We start from the raw sequence: 24,082 nt of genomic DNA on the forward strand, positions 1-24,082 counted from the left end.
CGCTGGTGAAAATGAAGACACACCAGATGCCCCCCACCCCCCATACGAAAGACGGCATCGACTAGTTCCTCCAGAGGTTTTGGGACCTTGCGCGCAATCAGTCGATTGCTTTTCAACACGCTGCTCTGTCCAGTGAGGAAAATGCCTGCTTGATCTGCTCTAAGAGTGCGTCCATAATAAAAAAAAAAAAAAGAAAAGAAAAGAAAAGAAAAAACCTTGAGGCGCGTGATCCAAGATTTCTCGGGAGCCCAGTTAAGAGGTAATGTTTATCGGACCATGATTGCTCGGTGAGGAAAGAGATTGTCCGTATTCAGCTTTAAACCTTTAATATGAATATGGAAAAGTCGCCCATCACTTCTCACATGAAATCATTAAATGTGCACATATATGCATGCATGGAACCCGCGATTGCAACAAGGAATAGTCTGATATGACAGCAACACCCCTCCTGAGGCATCTCAAGTAAACGGGCTACATCGGATGCCATCACACCACTCAAAAGTCAGAGCGGAGCAGCTTACCATGAACCAGATTCGGATGAGGCCTTAATATTTCCGTCTCACATATTAATGAGCACCTTGCATGCCTTTGTTATTAACGTGAGCTTGCTCCTAAGCAACGTTGTCGCCTGTCTTATGTGTTGCCCAGCCTGGTTTTTCCTCTGCCACATTTCAGCCTATCATCTGCTGTAACTCTTGCTTATCATTGTGCATCCTCCTTCATGCGTGATCGGAGCAAAGCACAAGGACAAAAGCATCAATCCCAATGACAACTCAAGGTCAACCCACCCGTGTCACTCAGCTGGCCCAGACCATCAGCGACTCTGTGGCAGCCTTGCAAGTCAGCTTGGCTGCAAAGGGTCTCCCCAATCCATCACTGGATGAAGATGCCCCTATTGACTACTTCCCTCCCGAATCCTTGGCGGCTCGCGATGCCGCCATCGACGCGGCTACCGAGCTCTTCAACATTTTGATGGATCCATTGGATCTGCTCAAGCACCACAGCGGCGTACGTCAAAGAATGCATGCAAGGCCTGTGTTGAGGTGGCTGACGATTAACCCTCGTGCTTCTCTTTTTTTTTCCATCTTTTTTTATAACTGTAGACGAGCAGCTCTGTACCTCTCCAGTTCATCGCCAGATATGGCATCGCCAGCTTGGTTCCCGCTGGCGGGCAAATATCCTTCGCTGATCTTGCCACAAAGTCAGGCCAGAGCGAGCAGCTTGTCACCCGCATGGTCCGGTTCGCCATGACAATGCACATCTTCAAGGAGCCCCGGCCCGGTTTCGTCGCTCACACGAGCACGTCCAAGTTGATGGCGACTCCGGCTACGAGGGACTGGACGCTGCTCGGCACAGAATATTTCTGGCCTGCAGCTATTAAAGTAAGCAAGTGTTCAACAAACTCTAGCTGTAGCTCAGCTGGGCAAGTGTTCACGATGCCGCATGCTAACAAGTCGTTGCAGACAGTGGAAGCATTGGAAAAATGGCCTGGATCCTCCGAGCCCAACGAGACGGTATGTCCAACGTACCATCATCATTGCTTTCCAACTAACATTGGAATTAACATGCTCCATGCAGGGCTTCTCCCTTTTCAAGGGCACAGACCAGTCCATCTACGACATTGTCAGTAGTGACCCTACACTTGCGACTCAATTTTCCACCTCCATGGCCGTCTTTGCAAAACGCCCAGGCTTCGACCCCTCCCACGCCACTGTCGGTCACGACTGGGCCTCTCTCGCTGGGTCGGGCCCCAATGGCCGCGCCCTGGTCGTCGACGTTGGCGGCGCCCGAGGTCACATCGGAGTGGCGCTGGCTCAAAAGTTTCCAAACCTCGACGTCGTAGTGCAGGACTTGCCGCAGGTTGTGCAGGGCGCCGAGTCGGAGCTGCCTGTCGACCTGAGGGACAACGGGCGCGTCTCCTTCATGGCTCACCACATGTTCCACCCGCAGCCCGTCTCTGCCGACGCGTATCTCTTCCGATGGATCTTCCACAACTGGTCCGACAAACATTGCGTCGCCATTCTTCGCGCTCACGTTCCCGTCATGAAACCCGGTGCGCGTATCATCATCATGGAGAGGATTATGCCGGATCCAAATGACGACACTCCTCTTGCGCCACTTTCGCTGTGGAAAGAGAAGGATATAAGGTATGTAATTTTCCTTGTGCCAGACTATATATATATATAACCATGACCGAATGATTAACTTACCTGATGGATTTGAAGGGCGGATGATATGCTCATGAAATCCGCATTCAACTCACAAGAGCGATCGCTGGCTGAGTGGAAGTACCTACTCACCGAGGCCGACCCGAGGTTCGTCTACCAGGGAGTTGAACAGCCAAAAGGGTCTACACTGGCACTTGTTACAGCAAAGTGGTGTTCGGCTTACTTAGGAGCCTCGAAAGAGGTAGGTGAAGATGGCGAGTAAATTATTCCAAGTCAGATCATGGCAATCAAGTGAACAATAAACGGTTAAACACCACGACACAATACACTTATACTTTGCTCTTGACATTTGTATACCAAGATATCCATCTCCACGATGACCATAACACCGCCCACTATGACAGCTAGGGCCTCACCCACGTGGCTGTACCCAGCAGCAGTGCGGTCAAAGGAAGGAATACGGTGTGGCTCGGGCCACGCCGTGTCGAGGCCCAGGATCTGAACCAGGAAAGATAGCCTATGGCACGAGCCAGTGCAGGGCCATCATTGCCATCACCAGCGGACACCAAGCACGCAAAGGGCAGGGAGGTGGTCAAGAGGGTTTGAAAAACCCTGAAAGAAGGCAGTCTTCGTGTGGACTTTGTCGCTTTTCTGTCGAGATAAGAGAGTATCGATTTATGGATGGTGAGTCTGTAGAATCTTTTGTGACCAGGCAAAATTAAGCCCAACAGTCCTGGTGAGATATGCGTCTTTTTGATGCATGTGCCTGCCAGAGCCACAATGAGGTTTGTCATCGTCTGCAGCCGACCTTGCCATCGTCGCAGTCCTCGGTGCAAACTTGGGAGGCCATATAATTCTTGAGTATCGGAAGCATATTCGAGTGTCGGACCCCGTGGAAGACCTCAACGGTAGGAATGCGGTATATGCCATCAAGTTCTACAAGTTGCTGTCCATCATGTACTCGTCCAACCCGAGCTTTCGGGAGATATTTGGCCGAGAACTCAAGCTTGTTTTTCTGACATGGTCAATGCGATTGGCAGTCTGTAAAAGGAAAATGTGCTGGCACTTTCCTACAACCAGAACAGAGATCAAGGCGATCGGGAAGGTATCCTTGTTAGAACCATGATGATGCTGTATGCTCCAGTCGCTCTGAAGTTGAACAGACATGTCATGTTGAAGTAATCTGGAAAGCTTCTGATTGTGCCGTCATCCGGTGTCATCTGGTGATTCCTTTTAAGGTACCTGGTCAATTCGAGCATAATCATCCTCGGAAAATCATCGCATAGGTCAATGTGGGCCGAGATTTGTGGCTGCTCGTGAATCGATAGCACTTCTCGCTGATGTGCCAGTTAATCTGGCGGAATAGGGTGGGGTGGGTGCCACTTTTGTCAGCCACAAGCACGGCCACAGTTCAGCTCTAGCTTCCATCATCCACGCAACACGCAGCTCCGTTGCGTGCCTGGAACCAAAGGAGCTTGGATGTCCCGCTCTTGGTGCATCCACCACAAACCGCAACTTCACGACAACCAAAAGATACCCACGATAAGATTCTTGATATAAACGAAACCACCCGCAATAGCCTGTTCTCCGCATAAAGGCTATAGCAAATTGAGAACTGCTGTCACATCCGCCGCCCAACCAGATCACATCACGTCACAACCGCCACAATGGTCAGTTGAAGCTCACCTCTCTTTGCACCTCCCCAAGCTTCCGCTAACTGATCCCCACCCATCATCGCTCTCCCCAGACGTCGATAGGAACAGGCTACGATCTCGCCAACTCCATCTTTTCACCCGACGGCCGCAACTTTCAAGTCGAGTATGCAGTCAAGGCGGTTGAGAATGGCGGCACCTCGGTTGGCATCCGGTGCAAGGACGGCGTAGTGCTTGCCGTCGAGAAGGTCGTCACCTCCAAGCTACTGAAGCCCGGCGCCAACAAGCGTATTGCGACTGTGGACAGGCATTTGGGTGTGGTATGTAGCATGTTGCACCTCCGTCACGGCGGTCAAGACGTCATGGCGACGTGGTTGTGCCACTCACTGAAGAAAAAGAAGAAACTAATGCTCAGCTCCCCCGCCCTCTCTCCCAATAGGCGTACTCCGGCATGATCCCCGATGGTCGCCACTTCGTCGAACGCGCCCGCGACGAGGCCCGCTCCTGGCGCGACACATTTAAAACCCCCATCGGCACTCCCGAGCTCGCCTCCCGCATGGGCGGTTACCTGCAAGCCTACACCCTGTACCAGTCCGTGCGGCCCTTTGGCATCACCGCCATAGTGGCGGGCTGGGACTCATCGCTTGAACTCCCCGTCGATGGCGAGGTTGGCGTCGGTCCGTCGTGCGGCGCCGGCGGCAAGTCCACCGACAAGAAGTACGGCGGCCCCCAGCTGTACATGATCGAGCCGAGCGGCCTGTACTGGGGATACTACGGCGCCGCCACTGGCAAGGGGCGACAGGCGGCTAAGGCGGAGCTGGAGAAGCTGGACCTCAGCGGTGATGGCATCAGCTTGGAACAGGCCGTCAAGGAGGCAGCAAGGATCATCTACGTGGCACATGACGACAACAAGGACAAGGAGTTCGAGCTGGAGATGACCTGGATCAGCAGCGAGGATGGTCCCACCAAGGGCCGTCACGAGGAGGTACCCAAGAAGTTGCTGGAAGAGGCCGAGAGGTTGGCGAAGAAGGCAATCGAGGGTGATGATGACGATGATGACGAAAAGGATGACGAGAAAATGGAGGAGTAATAGTCGGATGCAGCGACTTCTCGAAGTTCACGAGGCGTTGACTGCGTCGAATTGACATAAACCTAGACAAACGTTTCTCTACGACTTGTAATAACACTGAATGAGCATCGTGCAAGTTGCATATCCACGTAAAAAGCACATGTGGTTGGGAGAAGCAGTGTACGCAAAGGATGTCTACATGCGATCTAAAGGCCACAAAAGTAGCTAGAGAAAAGTGGGCTCTCGGAACTGTGTTCCATTCATCACAAGACTGATCGAGAGAAAACGTAGCCAGTGAACCGTCTTTATGCACTGTACACTTCTGTCAACTATCAACCAGGACTTGTAACAATCAAAACTCTGTACATAACCTCCTCAACTGATTCCTAGCCCTTTTGACACGCTAGGCCTGCGGGGCCTTGGAGGCATCGTCCTGTTGGTGCTCTCTAGTAGCATGTACGTTCGCCTGGGAAATCGACTGGCACCAGTTGTTCCAGTCTCCAAAGAAAGACTGCTGAATGGGTTTGCCTTCCACCCACTCCGCACGGGACTTCTCGTAGACACGGGCGACCTTTTTGTAATTCTTCGGGTTGGCGCTATACAGCGCGGTTGCGATTGCAAGACTGGCCGCCGAGACGGCCTTCGCAAACGCATGAGAAGGATACTTAGCCGCTTCTTCGTGAATCCCTTCCAGCCGTTCGAGAAGCCGCTCAACATCGAGCTTCTCGTCGTCCTCTGCATCAGGTTTCTTATTTTTCTTCTTTCTGTACTTTGCAAAGTCCAGCAAGACGCCACACGCCTTGTCAGACAGCTCCTTGCTGCTGGTAGTGCGCATGAAGTGAAGAAGAGGCAGCAGCAATTCGAAAGCGACCGTGTTACCCGCCGGCGCTTGCCTCTTGACGTAGACGTCGATGAGGCCTAGAATGCGCCGCTTGAAGTTGATGACTGACTCTTTGGCATCTTTCTTGTCCTTGCGCTTGTTGTTCTTCTTAACTCGGTGCTTGAAGTATTCCGCCATTTTGCCATCGAGCGCCATCATCTCTGAGTCGGTCATATCCGAGTCTCCGTCGTCCGAGTCGGCCTCGTTGTCCTTGTCAAGACGATGTGTTCCAAGGATATTGGCAAGAATGTCGTCATTCTCATCGCCATCGTCCTCATCTGCTTCATCCGCCTCATCGTCGCTGCTCTGCTCCGAACCTTGATCATCTCCATCTTCACCCGCATCGGCCATGCCGATGAACTCTACATCTGAGTCAATCTCTGAGAGGCCATCCAGCTCTTCGTCATCTCCGCTGCCTTCCTCAGCGTCAATATCCATCTCTTCGTCTTCCGCAGTGTTGAACAATGCCTTCTGGCCGCGGTCATTCTCCTCGACAGCAAGGGGGTCTGTTAGCAACTCAAGCGCCTTGGCTGACATGAAAGGACTGAAAGCGCCAAAAACCAGCTCAGAAGCTGACCGCATCAAGGAAGATGGCTGCGCAATCATCGACAGCAGAATCTCGATGAGGAACTCGGCCAAACCCGAGCCATCATGACTGGCTGCTTGTTTTTCCTGCAATTTTTCATAGCATTGTTTTGTATCTGCCAAAATCTCCAGTGCATCCGGGTCTTCGTTATACAGCTGAAGGATTGCGATGGCGTGAAGCAGTGCCAGACCTTGCCGCGGCACCTGCAATGCCTCGGCTCGTTTGCTGCCCGCGGGCTTCACCAGCGCTTGCAATCTTTCGAGAGCGTCCGCAAGCTCAGCCTGAATCTCTTCATCCATCTCGATTGCCGCCGAATCCACAGCAAGAATGGCATCGCACAGATATGTAAAATCCTCGGGACGCCGAATTACCTTGGCGAAAGATGTAGTGAGCCGGCCCCTGAGGCTTGTCCTGGTTTGCTCACTCAAGCCAGATTCTGAACTCGAGTATGCTAGCTTGGCTAGTTCCAGGAGAGCAAGACCACCGACAGATCCTTCGTCTTGCTCGTCCGAGTCCTTCAATGTGGTGCCCACAGTGGCGAGTTTGGCTACATAGTCGGCATATATGCGCAAATGCTTCTCTGCCTCGTCGCTACAAATTCTTGGTGTTAGTACTGCCCTCTTTGAGAGAGAAGACCTATTCACATACCTGGAAGGTGACTGCTTAACATGGGTTTCCAGCAGATCCAAAACCGTCGTTCCGTCCTCAAAACGGGTGAAACGCAGAATCTTGTCAACCGTTTTGCTATTGGTTCTCTCGTCGAAATTGTATGTGCCGTTCTCGCCAAGCAACCTCGGCAATATAGTCGGCAGCAATTGTGGGTGGTGCTCGACGGTAGACTCAAGGACCTTCAAAGATTTGATCGCTGCGCGGTTGTTGTGTCTACCTTCCTGTGAAGCCTGATTCATGAGGCACGTCATCAGATGTGGGCTGAATATGGCACTGATCATGCTCGGTGATGTTTGACAAGTTTCCAGAACTTTTTGGAAGACCTTGAAACCAACGAGCTTTTGCGTGTCAGTCGCGCTCTTGGAAAAGAAAGACTGATCGACGACGCGATCCCAAAAGGTCTTGAATTCTTTTGATTTTTGTTCCTGCTTCCTAAACCGAGCCAGGATGAGATCCCATGCAAAATGCAGCTGCGTCAATGTCATTGACGGCTTCGCTGCTTTCACGTCTTCGTCTGAGGTATCCTGCGTGCTCCCTTTGAGCACTGTAGCGACATCCTGGAGAGACTTGGTGCTCAGAGGGTCCTGCCATGGCTTGGGCAATTTGATATCGGAGAAAATATCTTGAGCAGCTATCCAGATACCAAGCCCTTCCGGAGATCGAGCCATACCGGCCTCGACAATCTCCTCAAGTGTCTTTTCGGCAAGCTTACGCTTCATCAGCGGCAATGCTTGCGCAATGACGAAACCGCACTGCGGCTGTAGCCAGGCTTTCTTCTTTGCGAGCTGCAGTAGCATCTTTAGAACAGCCTTCCACCTCGATTTCTCCTTGAAGAGCACATCGGCCTGCACAAAGCACCGTAGACCAAACAACCGGCCCCATTGATGGTCGCGCTCCTCTTGGCCTGGAACGTTTCCGACAGGAGTCGTTTTCTGCACCAGCATCTCCAGAAGTACATCAAATCCAAGGCTTGGATACCTAGACTCGGCGAGATTCTTTTCTCCAACCAGCTGTCGAAGAAGCTCGACCAGAACGTAGCTGAATCCGACTCTGGCAGCATCACTACCGCTAGCAAGACCACGGAAAAGTCGCCGCTCCAGGTGTCGGCGCAGCACACTTTCGTCAACGCCCTTGTTCTCATCACCACTGCCAAGCAGACAGGATATGATAACGTTGCTGGCCTTGATGCGGTCTTCCACATCTGCGCTGCTGAGAAGCTTGTAAAGGGCCCTTTCTCGTTCGTGGTCCTCCTGCTTCATCTCTTGTACGAACAGGCGCTTGTCCGCCAAGAGTTTGTTAGTGGCGGCTTTTTGCTGCTGAGCCTGTTGTTTGTTAGGGGCTGCCGTATTTGCGCCGTCCGACCTGGAGCGCTTTTGAGCGGGCTGGGGAGCGCCATTGGGAGCGCCCTTGGCAGATCGTTTCTTGGCCATGATGACCTGAGCCAAGGGAGAAATAAGCTTTTAGAAATGAACTTTAGAGGAACTACGATAGCAAAACAGATATAAAAAAAAAGCAGTATATCGCCAGCACGACTACGCGCATCCCGCTCTCCTACCAACGGGATTGGAATTTTTTGAAATTATGCCAGGCGGTGAACACTTGATAAGATAGCAAAATTTGCAGGGGAGCAACGCTAAAGGGATCTAATCGTATTTCCTTAGGCAAGGTCAACGCGCTCAACTATGCTACCCATCGGCTTGTTTCCAATTGGACGAATTGGACAGACGGCTCCACGTCTAACAAACCATCCCACGCTGTGCCGCATATCCGATCTTGACACCGAAGGTGGGCACCGTCCATGGTAGATAAGCGAATCAAAGTCTACGGGTGAGCTGGCTTACGTGAGCGGATAAGATTGGAACTATGTGGTCTAGACTCAAAGACAATCAGGGAGTTGACTGAGCCAATAGAATACGTCATCACGGTACCCAAGTAGGTACCCCACTCTCACGAATAGAATCTTGAGACAGGCCTACTCTTGCTGGACGTTTGATTTACATCTTTCAGGGGTCTCTCGTCCTGTGCCAAAAAAAAAAAAAAAAAAAAAAAAAAAAAAAAAAAAAAAAAAAAAAAAAAAAAAAAAAAAAAACGGGCGGCTGGTCAAGGAGCTTAATTATCATCTACTTTGGTAAGAATCTAACCAGGCTAACCTAGACAGCTCTTTCAGTTTTACTTTAATCACAGTGCTCATGTTGCAGGCTATATTTACCGAAGTCACTGACATTAGTCATTGACGGGAGCTTTCGCCTTTTGGCTGGGTTTTTTTGAGTGCAAGAGCTTACGTAGTATCGCGGCATACTTAAGAAAATGGCGGTTATGGCGGATATCGAGAACGGTAAACTCAGACGTTATCCTCAGGGTGGAGATGTACCCCTGAGTTACCGATACCTGGGAAAGAACCTCAGACCCCTGCTTACCTGGGGGTCTTCATAATTGAGATGAGATTTGGGGCGGCAAGGGCCTAGCCTGTACACATGGATTTCCACCCACGTTACTTTTCCAAAAAAAAAAAAAAAAAAAAAAGACACAACCATGCAGAAACTCTGAATAAACATTGACGTTGTCATGTTCATGAGTTATTATGAGATGGCAGCCATCAAAGTCTGATTTAGATGGTTGGACTACTGCAAGGTACGTCCGAATGAAAGCCTAATATCAAAAGTCAAATTTGGCTCTGACGGATATTTAAGATAGGTAGTATGGGAGCAGGTCAATAAATGTGGTAAATCGCAACTCGGGGATTTGTTCCTGTCCGCGGATGCCTAGAGGAAACTGCGCCTTTTTATAGATGGGAAACAGCCACCCGGAGTCATTGTCCGTGCCATATTCGTTTTAGACGCCAGGATACAATTAGAAAGAAATCGACGTCCCGTAGAAGCAAAAGCGAGCTAAACTAAGTGCTTGGCTCTTTAGACTCGGTTCTTCTCTTCTTGACATGTAACGGTCAGAAAAATGACGGGATCCAATCCCTAGCATCAAAACAAGGCTTAGCGCGGCAACTTGGCTTAGAAGGAATAAATATAAATTTTACGGGGCAAGGGAGGAGCACGACTAGTCTAGTCTAGTGGATGCACGCGTGGGACTGGATGATGGCATGCTCCCCGGACAAATTAAAAGGTGGCATAAGCCTCCCTGGCGATGGGGATAAGCTGACTGATGAGGGTGTTGCTGATTTCTCCCTAATTGTTCATTTAGTTTTGCATCTCAAGGTGGCATTCTGATCACCAAGAGATTTGATTATATCGTTTCATATTACTTGGCGTGCGCTTCCGTTCTTTCCATTATTTTTTAATTTCTACGAGCCCCCACCCACATTCCGCAACAGCGCCCACAAAGGTGTCATTTGAGGCATTGCATCCCGTCTCTCTCAGCCCAGATCCTGTCACCTTGTCTGTGCAGCATTGCTCCCTGTCCCCCGAAGACCCGTCAAATTCCCACTGCGACTTGACCCCACGAAGCCATCTGATCCAAGGTCTGTTGCTCGCAAAGAAATCGACGTTGGGTGATTCCGAATTCCACAAACTTTCGAACCTTGTCCCGCTCTACGCCGCATTTCTTTCTTCTTCATTCCGGGAACCAAAGACCAAGACCTGCTCGACGCCCTCCCGCAAGCCATCTGCGCAATCTATGGGCAAACGATCGGGGCTCTGCGAAACACCATCAGGCAGCCGACTGGCATTGTGCTCAGCGTGATCCCTCACCTCCGAGGCACATTACACTCCTGCCTGCATCTACTCGCAGCGAACTGAGAGGCGCATTGTCGCCATAGGCATAGGCGGTCATCATGATCCTGTCGCCACGAAGCCGCAGGCCGCTGGTCCTGGCCATAATTATTGGCTTCTTTTTTATCTTCCTAGTTCATCGATCCCAACCAGAGACAGGATTTCGGACAATGTTCAAACCGCAGCAAGCACCGGTTGGCAGTACAAGCTCACCAACTGTTTCGATTGTATCAAAGCCACCAGTGGCAGCTTTTGACGATGAACCCTCGCCGCAGCTAGTAGACTATTGGACGGCGGTCCTCGATGCGGTCATGAATGCGGATCCCGAAATCGAGGGAATCAAGCTCACACAACCGAGCCCAGCCGCTGAAGACATGGACCCAAATGTACAGAGGGCAAAAGAAATCGATATCGCTCAACGGATAGAGCACGTCGACATGCCCGCTTCGGATCGCGCAATGCTCAAGTCCACTCATGCGCAGATGGTCAAGAGCGCAAAGCAGTTAGGTCCGATGATACCTTACACGAAAAACTCCAAGGGCATCGTCATGACCGCTGGTGGCAAGTACGTCGGAAATGCGATTCTATCGCTCACCATGCTCCGACGCACCGGCTCCAAGCTCCCCGTGCAGCTCTTCATCGATGGTGCCGACAACTCTACCCGCGCGCTCTGCGAGGGGATCCTCCTCGACCTCGGTGTGGAATGCCGAAGCATGGATGCCATGTTTGGCACTACCCCCCATATGCCCGAGCTGGAAAAATTCCAATACAAGGTCTTTTCGCTCCTATTCTCGTCGTTTGACGATGTGCTATTCCTCGATGCGGACTGCTACCCACTATACAGCCCTGACCACCTGTTTGATGTCGACCCATACAAGTCGTATGGTTTGGTCACCTGGCCCGATTTGTGGATATCAACAGTATCGCCAACATACTATGAAATAGCCGGTGTTAAAAAGCCGCCAACTGTCCGGACGCGACGCACCTCCGAATCGGGTGTATTCATGATTAAACGCTCCACCCATGCCGAGGACCTTTTACTCGCTACCTACTATAACTTTTTTGGTCCGGAAGTGTACTATAGGCTGTTTTCTCAGGGTGGCCACGGCGAGGGCGATAAAGAGACATTCCTGCACGCCGCCATAGCGCTTGACAAGCCATTTTGGGATGTACACACGGTCCTAGGCTTCCTGGGCAGGTGGCTTAACGGTACATTTGAGGGCGTGGGCATGAAGCAGGCCGATCCGGTTAAGGACTTTAACCTCTGGAAAGCCCAGGACAGCGATCATGCCGTGGATGGCCCAGATTCCCCCCGGGCACCGCACATGTTTATACATTTTAACAACCTGAAGGTCGACATCCAAAACTCCTTGAACGAGGTCATGGACAAAGTGTTGAGAGTGAATGGGACCGGGCATCACACCCCTCTATGGGGTGACGAGTCGGTGTTGAACAAACTGACCGGCTATGATATCGAGAAGGTCATGTGGGAAGAGGTTATCAGATTGGCCTGCACCCAGCCAGTCCAGGAGGGATGTGACCGCTTGATTCCCTGGTACCAAAAAGTGTTTCTCAAGTCGAAAAAGTTAAGCAGAGGATGGAAAGGAAAGGGAAGTGAAACATGAGAAGGAGCAGAAAGAAGAGGTTTCGAATCAACACAACCAGCTCAGTCGTCGGCCGATGCGGACAAGGTCATTGAGAAGACCTAAGAATAAGCAACGACCGAGAATCGTGGTGTGAAGCCAGATGAGTTGATATTTTGGGTGGTGAACACGGGCGACTAGCCAGTTATGTCTAGGGCGAGCATACATATGTGTCCAGGCCAGCTCAAGAACTTGGTCTCGCGGCGACATGAGTCAGTGGAAGCATCGCTAATGATGGGAGATCGTTGCTCATCGAACTTTTGGCACCATGAGTCAGTACATGGGTCACGTCATGAGAATGTCACCTTCAGACTATGGATGGGCTAAGGGGATACGACGATAAAAGCTTGAGACTACGAGTATTAGCTTACAGCTTACCCGACCACACCAAGATGTAGGGGTATAAGTGGGTTGTACGATAAAACTTCTTGAGGTTCCAGTCCTCCTTCTTTCTATGTGTCTATCTTTTCTTCACTTTTTCAAGAATGTTTTGATAGCCCATTTCAGATACTCTAGACTCTTCTAATTCTATTCCGGCCACAAAGAGTTCATCTAATTCAAATGGCAGCAAATGAACAGTTATGTTTAAATAGGTGATTCTAAAGTCTCATACCCGTTGTGGGCTGTTCAGCAGATCGACTACTGACGAAAAATTGATGGATACCGCCTTGAAGATTTTGGCAGGCCAGCAACTATGCAAAAGAGACAAGTTGGGCCCGTCCTGTGTTGCTCATAGGCATGAAAGTATATCAGAATCGTGAGAGAAGACACGGCTCGTGTAGTTCGGTTTGATTTTGTTGCTGTTATGCACCCACTGGTCCGGTCTTTTCATTACCAGCTTCCATGTCTATTATTCTAAGATACACCTAATGTAATACAATATGTTACATACAATTCATGCTCATTAATGCCCACCGAGACAAAAAAGAGTAACAGCTTTTCATCCCCATGGCAATTCTCGGCCCTACTTTTGCCCATCCGCAGCGGGGGTGAACTCCCCAGGCACGGCGTCGTCATGCCAGTACTCGATGTCGCCGTTTTCGCCCAGCACGCCCTTCTTGAACGAGTGGCCACGCTCGCGCATCAGGTCCTCGACCGTGACCTTGCGGTCGCCAAAGATGCCGAGGTGGTCGCTGATGACGTGGCGGTTCTTGCACTCGCTGCAGGTGATGAGGACCGAGCCGTGGTGGTAGCCCTGCTTGGATATCTTGTGCGCCGAGCGGTGTCCGCACGGCACACACGTAAAGTGCAGACTGTAGTGCGGCTGGGTCTCGACGCGCAGCCTCTCTGAGCGTTCGGGAGCCGCTCCGGCCGAGGTTTTCGCATCGGCAGACGAGACGGTGGCGGGCGGCGTTTGCGATGATGACTGTTGCGGCTGAGAGGGCTTGTTCGGTCGCGGGATGACAAAGGAGCGATGCTGTTGGCGCGACGGCCTTGACATTAATGCTGAGGTGCTCTGCGTCGCTTGGCTCCAGGTAAGTGTCTTTGGCGCCGGTGATGACGTGAACCTCCGTGAGAATGTGGCATTTTGCGGCAGCCTTCTGGGTAAGAATCTGAGATATTGGGATGACAGAGCCGAGGCCATGATGGATTATTCAAGGCGAAGCGAATAGGCTCTGTAGAGAAGGGGAAAAAAAGAAAAAAAAAAAAAACATCAACTTGGTTGAAGCTGGACGGCGCGGTGTGATGCTAATGCTCAATCGCAGAGTCAAATGATGCCAAGAGAGTCGCAAATGCGATACCAAAATTTTTGATGCGCAGTTCTCCTTGAATCAGCCAATGACGTCGTGGTGTGGAAAGTGCGGTTCAAGGGTTGACGGTAAGGACCGCGTCTCAAGTCTTCGACCAGACGCGCATGTGGGGTTGGTTGGGTTATGATCTGCAGCCACTTTAAACAACCACCATCCAGCCATCCATTCCCCCAGCATGAGTTTCGAAGGAGTCTGTAGGGCTGGAGGCTGCCTCGAGGTTCATGAGAACTGTCACAAAATCTGACTCTTTCCCGGCCACTTTGGCCACTCTACATTCTGATCCCCATGCACCCGCTTTTTGAAACGAAGTGCGCACCTTGTTTATTATAAGTTCGTCGCATCCTCCAGGCTCTTCCATCTCTGCGAGACCTGGTCACAGTTTGGAAGCGTATCCCCACTTTAATGAGGGGCAAACCACATTTGGAGCTCCCGGATCAAAAAGGCAGGCGACTAATCGTCTTGATTTGTTACCTATTTGTCGCCTCCAACTCACATTTAAACACAGACTCTTGATCAAGTCGCCGTCCAAGGATCCCCTACCGTGTGGGAAGGATAGGTCTTCAATCCCTTGAATCCGCACGGCTGCCGCTCTGGAAGTCACGAGGTCGCCTGTTTCGTCCTTGTGCCACCCACTATTGACGATCCACCACTGCGACATCCGACCTGTAATAATATCGACGTTAACATCGCAAACCCCGTCAGACGCTCCCCGGGGATCTTGGGCTGGCTGGTGGGAAGCCGATGGTGTGTCGCGATGCAGCGCCAGAACAAGATACGGCCGCCGAAGCGGGTAAGCGTCTACCAGCTGTTTGTTTCTCTGGGTGCTTCAGCATCAAGCTATCCTCCCAACATGCTCGACAACCATCGGCGAAGCGACACTGCCCTGCTTCGCGGAGGCCCTACATCTGAATGCTTTCGGGCAGTTTGCTGACCATGCCGCTGCTTCCTGCTAATGAATAGTCACTCCGACATGAAACCGACGAATTCGACCAGCAGTGGGACGTCCTCAGGGAGGCGCTCACGGACATCCACAATCGAAATTCGAGCCGTCTCTTATTCGAGCATTTATACCGAGCCAGCTACAAGATCGTGCTTAAGAAGCAAGGCGAGCGTCTCTACACGCTCGTGCAAGAGTTCGAGGGGAAATGGTTTGCCGAACAGGTTATCCCACAACTGCAAGCCATGATTGCACCCAACCTTATCAACGTTGCGGTGGAGGCTGGCACCAGTGCTCATGAGCGCCGCGAGATGGGCGACACGTTCATGAAGGGCCTCAAGGAAGCCTGGGAGAACCACCGGACGTCGATGAACATGGTTGCAGACATCCTCATGTACCTGGACAAGGGTTTCCTGAAGGAGAGCCGGGGCACTTCAATATTCGTCACGACAATAGGCTTATTTCGTGACCACCTTGTCAACCCTAACACCGTCGTCGGCCATGACAGGACATTCAGTCTTTTCGATATCCTTAGCACCGTCATACTCGACCACATAGATATGGAGCGCGAGGGAGACGTCATCAACCGCTCCCTCATCCACAGCTGTGTTAAGATGTTGGAAGATCTTTACGAAACCGACGAGGAGATGGACGCCGATCGATTGTATCTTGTTCGCTTCGAGCCACACCTGCTCGAGGCAAGTCGGACATTTTACAGGAACGAGGCCTTGAAGTTGTTGCGAAACGGTGATGCCAGCATTTGGATTCGCCAGACGCACAGGAGGTTACTGGAGGAGGAGGATAGGTGCAAGACGACTCTTTCCACCTTGTCGATCGAAAAGATGGCGCGAGCGGTGGAGGCGGAGCTTATCTCTGCACATCTCAACGATTTTCTTGCACTAGAGAACAATGGCTTGAGGCAGATGCTGGACGACGATCGCGTTGAGGATTTGGGCATCCTCTATCAGCTCGTCGCCAGGGTAGACCCATCAAAGGATTTGTTGAAGAAGGGCGTTCTCAACCGCATCTTGGCTTTGGGTGCTGAGATTGAGAAAAATCTCAGTACAATCGACTTCTCCGTCGCTCAAGGTGACGCAGCAGAGAATCCAGCAGCAGAAAAGCCCAAGTCCCAGGCTTTGTCCCAACAAGCCCAGCAGACTGCCGCGGCCATCAAGTGGGTCCATGATGTTTTGGACCTGAGAGCAAAGTTCGATATCATCTGGGAGAAATCATTCGCCCAAGACCCGGGCCTACAGACTACTATGACAAAAGGCTTCTCGGATTTCATTCACCAGTTTGGACGAAGCTCAGAGTTTGTTTCACTCTACATTGACGAGAACTTGAAGCGCGGCATTCGCGGCAAGTCAGACTTGGAAGTCACAGCCATCTTGGACAGGTCGATCGTCATGATCAGGTACCTAAAGGATAAGGATTTATTTGAGAGATATTATCAGAAGCACCTCGGAAGAAGGCTCTTGCACAGCAGAGCTTCTAGTGAGGAAGCAGAGAAGCAGCTGATCACTATGATGCAGCTAGAGCTTGGTAAACACTTCACCTCCAAGTTCGAAGGCATGTTCAAAGACATCACTATATCAGAAGAGCTGTCGACCAAGTACGGCGAGCACATTCGCTCGCTGGGCGATGTGGATGTTAACCACAAGCCAATCGACTTGTCCATCAGCGTCTTGACTAGCAACAGCTGGCCACCAGATGTCATGGGCCGCTCTGCCCAGGTAGGACGTGGAGACGGGCCGCCTGCAGTGGACTGCAACTACCCACCCGAGATCAAGCGTCTGCAAGATAGTTTTTTCAAGTTCTACCTGAAGGATCGCAGTGGCAGAGTCTTAACCTGGGTAGGGTCAGCGGGCAGCGCAGATATCAAATGCGTATTTCCACCAGTCAAGGGCATGTCAGGCCCGCTTGGTCGGGAGCGTCGATATGAACTTAACGTATCGACTTATGGAATGGTCGTTTTGTTGCTGTTCAACAGCCTTGAAGACGGCGAGACTCTGAGTTTTGAAGATATTCAGGCAGAAACCAATATTCCTCCCAAGGATCTGTCAAGGGCTCTTGCGTCTTTGTCGATCAACCCGAAAGCCCGAGTTTTACTCAAGGAGCCTGCGACCAAGACTATCCGACCTGGAGACAAGTTCTCTTTCAATGCAGGCTTCGTTAGCAAGGCTATCAAGATCAAGGCGCCGGTCATCAACTCGCAGTCCAAGGTCGAAGGGGATGAAGAGCGTCAACGGACTGAGGACAAGAACGACGAGACGCGGCGACATATGATTGATGCAGCCATAGTGCGTATCATGAAGTCTCGCAAGGAGTTGGCACATAACGCGCTCCTCGCTGAGGTTATTGGGCAGCTTGTTTCGAGATTCCAGCCGGATGTGGCAATGATCAAGACCCGGATCGAGGATTTGATTGCTCGAGAGTATCTAGAGCGTCTAGATGAGTCTGGCTACAAGTACATGGCATGATATGAATACATGTCTTTACTGAAGGACCTGTTTGTGACATAGGATAGATGTTTGGCGCGCATCCCGCAAAGATCGAGGCCGGTCTCTGACCAACAAGACCCGTGTTTGTTTGTTTTTGGAAGCAAGGACCATCCCAGATACGAGGTTCTCCAATTGCAAAGAGGACAGGGCCCTGCGAGCCCAGACTCAGCTTGTGCCCTCGCGTTTTTTCATCAGGCTGCGGCGTCCGTGTGCGACCAAGGATGTGCCGTGGAGGGAAGTTTGAGGATTCAAAAGCCTTGATACGAACTTCTGCCAGTAAGACCTTCAATAAACCTGTCTCTTCATATGATGGGACGGCCGGGGTACGTGATGTGGGAAGGAAAATCTCGGTGCTAGATCTAGCGCCGCGGCGCAGCAGAGTCGAAGTTACTCCCGGAGGCGACATGGCCACAAACCCCTTTGTGTTTCTACGGGAAGGTTGTGATGTCGATGTCATAATTCGAAACGAGAAAAGCTTGGCACCGCAACTATGAAAGCGAACGGTTGAATATACACGTCATTGCCATGCAGATAAAACAAAACAAAATCCGAGATGCAGTCCCCGCGATGCCGCAAGAAATGCAATCCGATTTGTCCTCGAATACTTGATGATGCGTGATTCTCCGGTCAATGGAGCTTTGTGGGTGTAAAATTTAGGTTGACATAGATCGCCATGGTAGGTTGTGCAGACAATGAGCCAGAAGAATGAATAGAGGGCAAAGAGGCAAAGGATAAAGGCTGAGTTAGTGACAAAGAGACGACAATAGGGCATTGAAATAAGGCATTTCAGAGGGTGAACAAAGAACATTCTCATGTCGATCGGCTCCTCGATGAACAATAGCTTTGTCTAATACCAAAGAAGCCGAGATATACATAAAGTCAATCACCGCGGTTCGTCGCTTGGCACTCAGTATACTTGGTCTATCAAGACAGCGCAAGCTTGCATACACACATTCTATCTACTATCTACCATCTACCATCTACCATCAAACATCAGAAACACTACCACCTCATTGGAAGTCGCCCAAGACCAAAATCAACATACAAAATGTGTGTACGCAAGAACCTTGTCTACACCAAGTGCCACCATTCGAGGGTGGCATTCACATTTCGGTGCGACCATCAAACCAGAACAATCTTTGGAATAAGAAGCTCAACGACTGACTGCAGGAACTTTGAGGAGTCAAACACACAGCAAGAATCACTATGTCCCGGCTGTGCTCGCAAGGAAGCGGTGCGGATTGGATTGCAGACGCGGCCAAACAACCTCGATCAGAAGTTGCGGACCCAGAAGGGCACGTCTTCTTGCGGATCATCGACCGCGTCACGATCTACCCGCAGCAGCAGCACCAGCAATAGCACTGGCTCGGTGATCAGCCGGGCTAGCACCACCCCCAGCGAGCATGATGTCTTGGAAGCATCGATGCAGGCCATCATCGACTTGAAGGTGCAAGAGTCGACTAAGGCATTCGAGGCTGCCGGCGGGATGAGGAGCCTTACCGCCGGCTCCGCCGCTGACCATCGAGCGCCGTCACTTGCATCTCGCCAGACCGACCAGAAGACGACTGATTCGCTGCCAGCGACGCTGGCCCTGGCCGTGGAGATGACCAATGCTAGAGCTGTCATGGTGGAGCTTACTCCGGCCCGCGCGCCCACTAAGGCTGATTTGGCCGGGGCGGCCATCCGGGGGGCATTCGCACCGCAGTTTTCTGGAGTACCGGCGACAGCGATGGCAACGGCAAAGGTACCAGCACCGGGAGCAGCCCCGGCTCCTCATCAGGTCAGTGAAAACCCAAGGATGACACAGCACTATTTCTTTCCATACAAAGCGCCCTCGCTAGAAGAACCGACCAGAACTCGAGAAGAGGATGCTATCTCGATAATGAGCACAGGACCTGACTTTGGCATTGGCGGCTCCTCCAGGCTTCACAGGAGCGACTCTCTGTTTCTCCCAACAGAAAACAGCGATAAAAAGGCTTGTGTCGAGGAACACCTGGGTGAAGTCACCCTATTATCACCTGGTGAGGTTCTCAAGCCAGGTGCCGCGCGGAGGGACGACAGAGACAGCCTTCCAAGCGGGAGGGTCGTCGAGCCGCGACTAAATGGCATGTTGGATGTGAGGGAACAGAATCCAGCGCCTCGCATCATGCCCATACTTCTCGAGCCCTCGAGTGTTGCCAACGACTATGCCAAGTTCCGCGCGGACATTGCAGTCAAGCGAGAGGCGCAGAAGCACGTTCCCGGCCAGCGCGCAAATCCGGGAGAAGGGTACCACTACTATAAGAACTACTCCCTCCCTAGCCGCGGCCTGGCGACGACAACAAATGCGGCCAACACAACAGTCACAGCCAGCACCTGCACGGCAGAGCCCGTTCAACTAAGAAGAGTGGGTGCTCACATCCCTCTGGACAAACCTCTGCCCCCTTCTCCCAGGAACAAATCATGGGAGGTGGGTGACGACAGAAATCCCCTCCCCACGTCGGTGCGCAGGAGCCGCGCGACGAGCGTCAACGGCAGGTCAGGCGACACTCCTGCGACGACCCTGGCATCCCCTTCCAGGACGAGGAAGGTCAGATCCCAGCCGGCAGAGCGCAGCGAGCAGGATCTCGACCATGACGGGACCTTTTTCGTCCCTCGGCGTCCCCGCCCGACAATCGTCGAGGTGACCCCAGTCACCCCTCAGTCTGTCCCTGCCTCTTTGTCAATTGCAGGAGGGAGGACACTTCGGCGAATCAAGGCCCTACCGACCAAGGATGGCAAGCCGGACTGCCAGGCTTAAGGGCTTGGCTTGTACCGGCTAGGGAGGGACTGCAAAGAGGAGGACTGGCATTTTGTGTGGTTTTAGACTTACTTGCACTGAGCTGCGCTGGTAGCAGCAAAGTATTTGGGCACATGAAAACGATAGCATTAGGCTGTTATACACTGCCGAATAAACTTCACCTAGAGTCCACTATGACATAACTAATACTCTCTCTTGGTGCCACGTATCTTTGCTCGTAGTCGGGGTTTTGAAGGAGATCATCCAAGGCCTTGTTTTGTGCATGTCACTATGTGTGGCCTGACGAACGGCTAGACCGCAGCATGCCTGCCACCCTGTTGGCTGTAAGATTTGACTATTTCGAATCCGTTCTCGGACATAAAGCAATGACATGGTATGCCTCTTCTGTGTCACGGTGACAGGCAAAAAAAAAAAAAGAAAAAAAAAGCCTCAACAAGCTCGATACACAAAGGGAACCAGCAGACTGCTCTAGACGTTGGGGGACAGCAGAAGGATAGGCTGCTGACCCGGATACGGGATTCCTCGTAGATAATGAGCTTATTGACTCGGACATGCCAGCATCATGCATGGCTGTATTTTGTAGGGACAGGGTGATTCGTTCTGTCATCTTCCTGTCTAGCCTCCTTTTGTTTAATTCACATGGCAAGGGTCAAAGTCTCTTGTGATCCGGGGAGCTCAGATTAGTATGTCATCGATACAGCTTGAGAGAGAGAGACGGACGCCACGATGAAGGGTGTAGATCCTTTACTAGAAGGTGCTGTGCATATGTGGTTCTATAGATTGCACTGTTGCTGCTAGGAAATCAAAAGCAGATGAGAACACTGCAAACACTGACCGGTTGGGGGCCTTTGGTACAACCACACACTTGAACTCGCAATTCAAGCAGACAAGCCTGAATGCAGCTGAAGAATTTCCCCATGATTTCGATCTAGACTAGCCCAGTACTAAATTGCCTTTTTCTGCATTTGGGTACCTTAATTAGCGTCGACGGCCAAAAATGCCCAAGACATCAACGCCGCCACTCCCAAAACGGTTGTGAATAGAGCCCTAACCAGACCTCAATAGGCTGAATTTCAACGACATCAAAGGGAAAATCAAGTCGACAGATCCAACCAATACTCTGCGCAACCACACACTCACCACGGCTATTCTTTGTAAAGTATATCCTTGCTTTCGGCCACAAGTTCTGTGCCGTCCATGTCAACTGATGCTGCAAATCCCTTCGCACCCAGAGCCCAAACCGATGCGGACTTGACGTTTGTTCAGGGGCGGGCATGTAGATTGTGATCATGAAGTCTCGCTTACCATTTGCAAGGGGATGTTTTCTTATTGCCACTCTCATGCCTCGAGGCTGGTTGCTGGTTACACCACATGTGATTGCAAGCTCGGAGTCTCCCTGAGCAGAGTGACGTTCATCTGTATTGTCAGATCAGACTCACCTCACCCTCAGCAACAATGCCTGTAACATTTGCCTCAACTGACCATACCAGGTAGAGACTGCCATCATCAATCATCTTTTGTCGCAATTCTTTTTGGGAGGGGGGGGCGAAAAGTGATACTTTCCCATTGACTTGCCTGCATTGAGTCCTGAATAGAGAGTCGGCTTGTCTCGTTCTTTGGCCTGTTTGGCCATGTGCTCCCATCCGAGTACAGCAATATCTTTTTTTTTCTTTTTCTGCCCAGGCTGCAGTGACGCTATCCTTTGGTCATGCTGGCTCCGTGCTCGGAGTTAAGCGGCGGGTAATGCCCAACCGTCTGCTCGTTTTGGGAACAGAAGCTCCTATTCAGGGGTTCGCCTCCATTAGACGACAATGCCCCTGAATAGCAACCTAGAGCTTTGTCTGCCAACGCTCTGTCCCATTGCCAGCAAAATTCCAGAAATCAAAACATCTCCTCCTCCTCCTAGGATAAAGAACTGAATCCTTCTATAAGATGAGCTCGACCTCACTCTATAAACCAGTTCGTCTTGACCTCTTTTTGCTACTATCGCTCAAAGGTCCTCTCAGACAAGAACCAAACCCTTTCGATACTTTCCTTTTCCTTGACCGACAAAGCACATATACTCCTTCAAGAGTAGCAATAGAGTCAAACGTATTCACTTTCTCAAGTTCAGAAAAACACAAAACACAAAAAAAAAAAAAGACAAAAGACACAAGCTTCCCTACAATGAAGACCGTCTCCGTCATCACCCTCATCCTGGGCGCGGGCGCCGCCGCCAACGCGGCCGCCATCGCAAACGGCGAGACCGCCACCCTCGAAGCCCGCCAGTGGTGCCCCCGCCGCGGCCAGCCCTGCTGGAAGGTCAAGCGCGCTGTCGAGGCGTTCGTCTCGGCCATCCACAGCAACGAGGCCCGCGACGTCGCCACGACCACGTCGCCGTCCGATGGCCACCTGACGGCCCGCGACCTCTCCCACCTCCCCGGCGGCGCCGCCTACAACGCCAAGCGCTCCGTCAACGCCCTGGCCGCCCTGCTGGCATCGACCCAGGACGACCCCGAGGCCTTCTACAACGACCTCTACCTCGACCGCTACTTCGACCCCGACACCAGCGTCCAGGCCAAGGCCGTCGACGAGAAGCCCGCCGCCGACGCCGACGCCGACGCCCCCAAGACCGAGAAGCCCGACGAGGGCGCCGCCCCCCTCCTCGAGGCCCGCCAGTGGTGCCCGCGCCGCGGCCAACCCTGCTGGAAGCGCGACGTCGAGCACGACAAGCGCCACTGCGACGGGGCCGGCGAGGCGTGCGACGTGGCCAAGCGCGCCGTGGGCGCCCTCCTGGCGGCCGTCGAGGGGTCCAGCGGTGGCGCCGACCTGGCCAAGCGCCAGTGGTGTCCGCGCCGAGGCCAGCCGTGCTGGAAGCGCGACAACGTGTTTGAGCCCGTCGCCCTGGGCCGCCGGGACGTCTCGGACGCCGAGGCCGACCTGCTTACCAAGCGCCAGTGGTGCCCTCGCCGCGGCCAGCCCTGCTGGAAGCGCTCCGAGATCAGCGGCCTCGAGGCCCGCTGCTACGGCCCCGCCGGCGACTGCACCAAGGCCCAACGCGACCTTAACGCCATCCATCTGGCTGCCAGGGACGTGCTTGCCTCGCTCGAGTAGACGGCATGAATCAGTTTGTATTGTCAGGGCATGTCTACGAGGTTAGTCCCAACTCGCCAACGAACTTTTCCCCTGATTCCGCCACCACCCTCCCCCCCCCCCTTTTTTTTTTTCTTTTCTTTTGACTAACAATCATCATGCCTCTTACAGCTTCGGCAGACTTTAATCTCGAGGCTTCTCGACCATTCTTGAACATCTTTCATGCCTCACTCGACATTTCATTTCTCATGTAAATTGCAAGCAACCCGTCTTGTCTTCTTTTTCATCACAGAGGAAAAGAAAAACAGGAGAAAAAAAAAAAAAAAAAAAAAAAAAAAAAAAAAAAAANAAAAGCAACAAGTGCAGACCTTCTCCGTCTCAGGGGCGGGAGTTTGGGCACAACACCCAGTATGCTCCCTCCCAACTTTTTTTTCACTTCTTCATTTGCGGTCTATTGTTTTACCTCAAATTCTTTTTTTTCTTAACAGACTACTAAGGCAGTGGTCCTAATGCGACCACAGCTACTTTTTTTTTTTTTCCCCTCTCATACTGAGCAATACAGAGACGTTTGTAAATGAACACACGAACTCGATGATGAAATGCACGGTGGCATGCCATTTTCTTTCCTCGGTGCAGACCTGGCGTTTGGCCAT

The 24,082-nt window shown here is 51.8% G+C and overlaps 10 protein-coding genes across 10 annotated transcripts; 6 read left to right on the plus strand and 4 right to left on the minus strand.

Moving 5' to 3' along the window:
* Positions 1 to 765: 765 nt before the first annotated feature.
* On the plus strand, positions 766 to 2,430 carry PpBr36_03744 (uncharacterized protein; the record flags this gene model as incomplete). Its single annotated transcript, XM_029890914.1, has 5 exons — positions 766 to 1,008; positions 1,104 to 1,382; positions 1,464 to 1,514; positions 1,579 to 2,147; positions 2,226 to 2,430. The coding sequence occupies 5 exons, from the start codon at positions 766 to 768 to the stop codon at positions 2,428 to 2,430; spliced, it is 1,347 nt and encodes a 448-aa protein (XP_029753929.1).
* Positions 2,431 to 3,915: 1,485 nt separating this feature from the next.
* Positions 3,916 to 4,910, plus strand: PpBr36_03745 (uncharacterized protein; the record flags this gene model as incomplete). The annotated part of the gene is made up of 2 exons (XM_029890915.1): positions 3,916 to 4,140; positions 4,260 to 4,910. Coding segments are annotated over 2 exons (876 nt in total), but the record flags the coding sequence as incomplete, so codon positions are not given.
* A 382-nt stretch (positions 4,911 to 5,292) lies between these two features.
* On the minus strand, positions 5,293 to 8,454 carry PpBr36_03746 (uncharacterized protein; the record flags this gene model as incomplete). Its single annotated transcript, XM_029890916.1, has 2 exons — positions 5,293 to 6,946; positions 7,004 to 8,454. The coding sequence occupies 2 exons, from the start codon at positions 8,452 to 8,454 to the stop codon at positions 5,293 to 5,295; spliced, it is 3,105 nt and encodes a 1,034-aa protein (XP_029753931.1).
* A 2,112-nt stretch (positions 8,455 to 10,566) lies between these two features.
* On the minus strand, positions 10,567 to 10,852 carry PpBr36_03747 (uncharacterized protein; the record flags this gene model as incomplete). The annotated part of the gene is made up of 2 exons (XM_029890917.1): positions 10,567 to 10,649; positions 10,726 to 10,852. 2 exons carry the CDS (start codon positions 10,850 to 10,852, stop codon positions 10,567 to 10,569), a joined length of 210 nt encoding a protein of 69 aa, XP_029753932.1.
* Positions 10,809 to 12,455, plus strand: PpBr36_03748 (uncharacterized protein; the record flags this gene model as incomplete). The annotated part of the gene is made up of 2 exons (XM_029890918.1): positions 10,809 to 12,360; positions 12,412 to 12,455. 2 exons carry the CDS (start codon positions 10,809 to 10,811, stop codon positions 12,453 to 12,455), a joined length of 1,596 nt encoding a protein of 531 aa, XP_029753933.1.
* An 898-nt stretch (positions 12,456 to 13,353) lies between these two features.
* Positions 13,354 to 13,974, minus strand: PpBr36_03749 (uncharacterized protein; the record flags this gene model as incomplete). Its single annotated transcript, XM_029890919.1, has 1 exon — positions 13,354 to 13,974. One exon carries the CDS (start codon positions 13,972 to 13,974, stop codon positions 13,354 to 13,356), a length of 621 nt encoding a protein of 206 aa, XP_029753934.1.
* Positions 13,975 to 14,894: 920 nt separating this feature from the next.
* Positions 14,895 to 17,557, plus strand: PpBr36_03750 (uncharacterized protein; the record flags this gene model as incomplete). Its single annotated transcript, XM_029890920.1, has 2 exons — positions 14,895 to 14,930; positions 15,101 to 17,557. The coding sequence occupies 2 exons, from the start codon at positions 14,895 to 14,897 to the stop codon at positions 17,555 to 17,557; spliced, it is 2,493 nt and encodes an 830-aa protein (XP_029753076.1).
* Positions 17,558 to 18,626: 1,069 nt separating this feature from the next.
* Positions 18,627 to 20,357, plus strand: PpBr36_03751 (uncharacterized protein; the record flags this gene model as incomplete). Its single annotated transcript, XM_029890921.1, has 1 exon — positions 18,627 to 20,357. The coding sequence occupies one exon, from the start codon at positions 18,627 to 18,629 to the stop codon at positions 20,355 to 20,357; it is 1,731 nt and encodes a 576-aa protein (XP_029753075.1).
* A 1,695-nt stretch (positions 20,358 to 22,052) lies between these two features.
* On the minus strand, positions 22,053 to 24,082 carry PpBr36_03752 (uncharacterized protein; the record flags this gene model as incomplete). Its single annotated transcript, XM_029890922.1, has 3 exons — positions 22,053 to 22,174; positions 22,523 to 23,441; positions 24,014 to 24,082. The coding sequence occupies 3 exons, from the start codon at positions 24,080 to 24,082 to the stop codon at positions 22,053 to 22,055; spliced, it is 1,110 nt and encodes a 369-aa protein (XP_029753074.1).
* Positions 22,524 to 23,450, plus strand: PpBr36_03753 (uncharacterized protein; the record flags this gene model as incomplete). Its single annotated transcript, XM_029890923.1, has 1 exon — positions 22,524 to 23,450. One exon carries the CDS (start codon positions 22,524 to 22,526, stop codon positions 23,448 to 23,450), a length of 927 nt encoding a protein of 308 aa, XP_029753073.1.

This window comes from Pyricularia pennisetigena, chromosome 3 (assembly GCF_004337985.1).
Source record: "Pyricularia pennisetigena strain Br36 chromosome 3, whole genome shotgun sequence".
Lineage (NCBI taxonomy): Eukaryota > Fungi > Ascomycota > Sordariomycetes > Magnaporthales > Pyriculariaceae > Pyricularia > Pyricularia pennisetigena.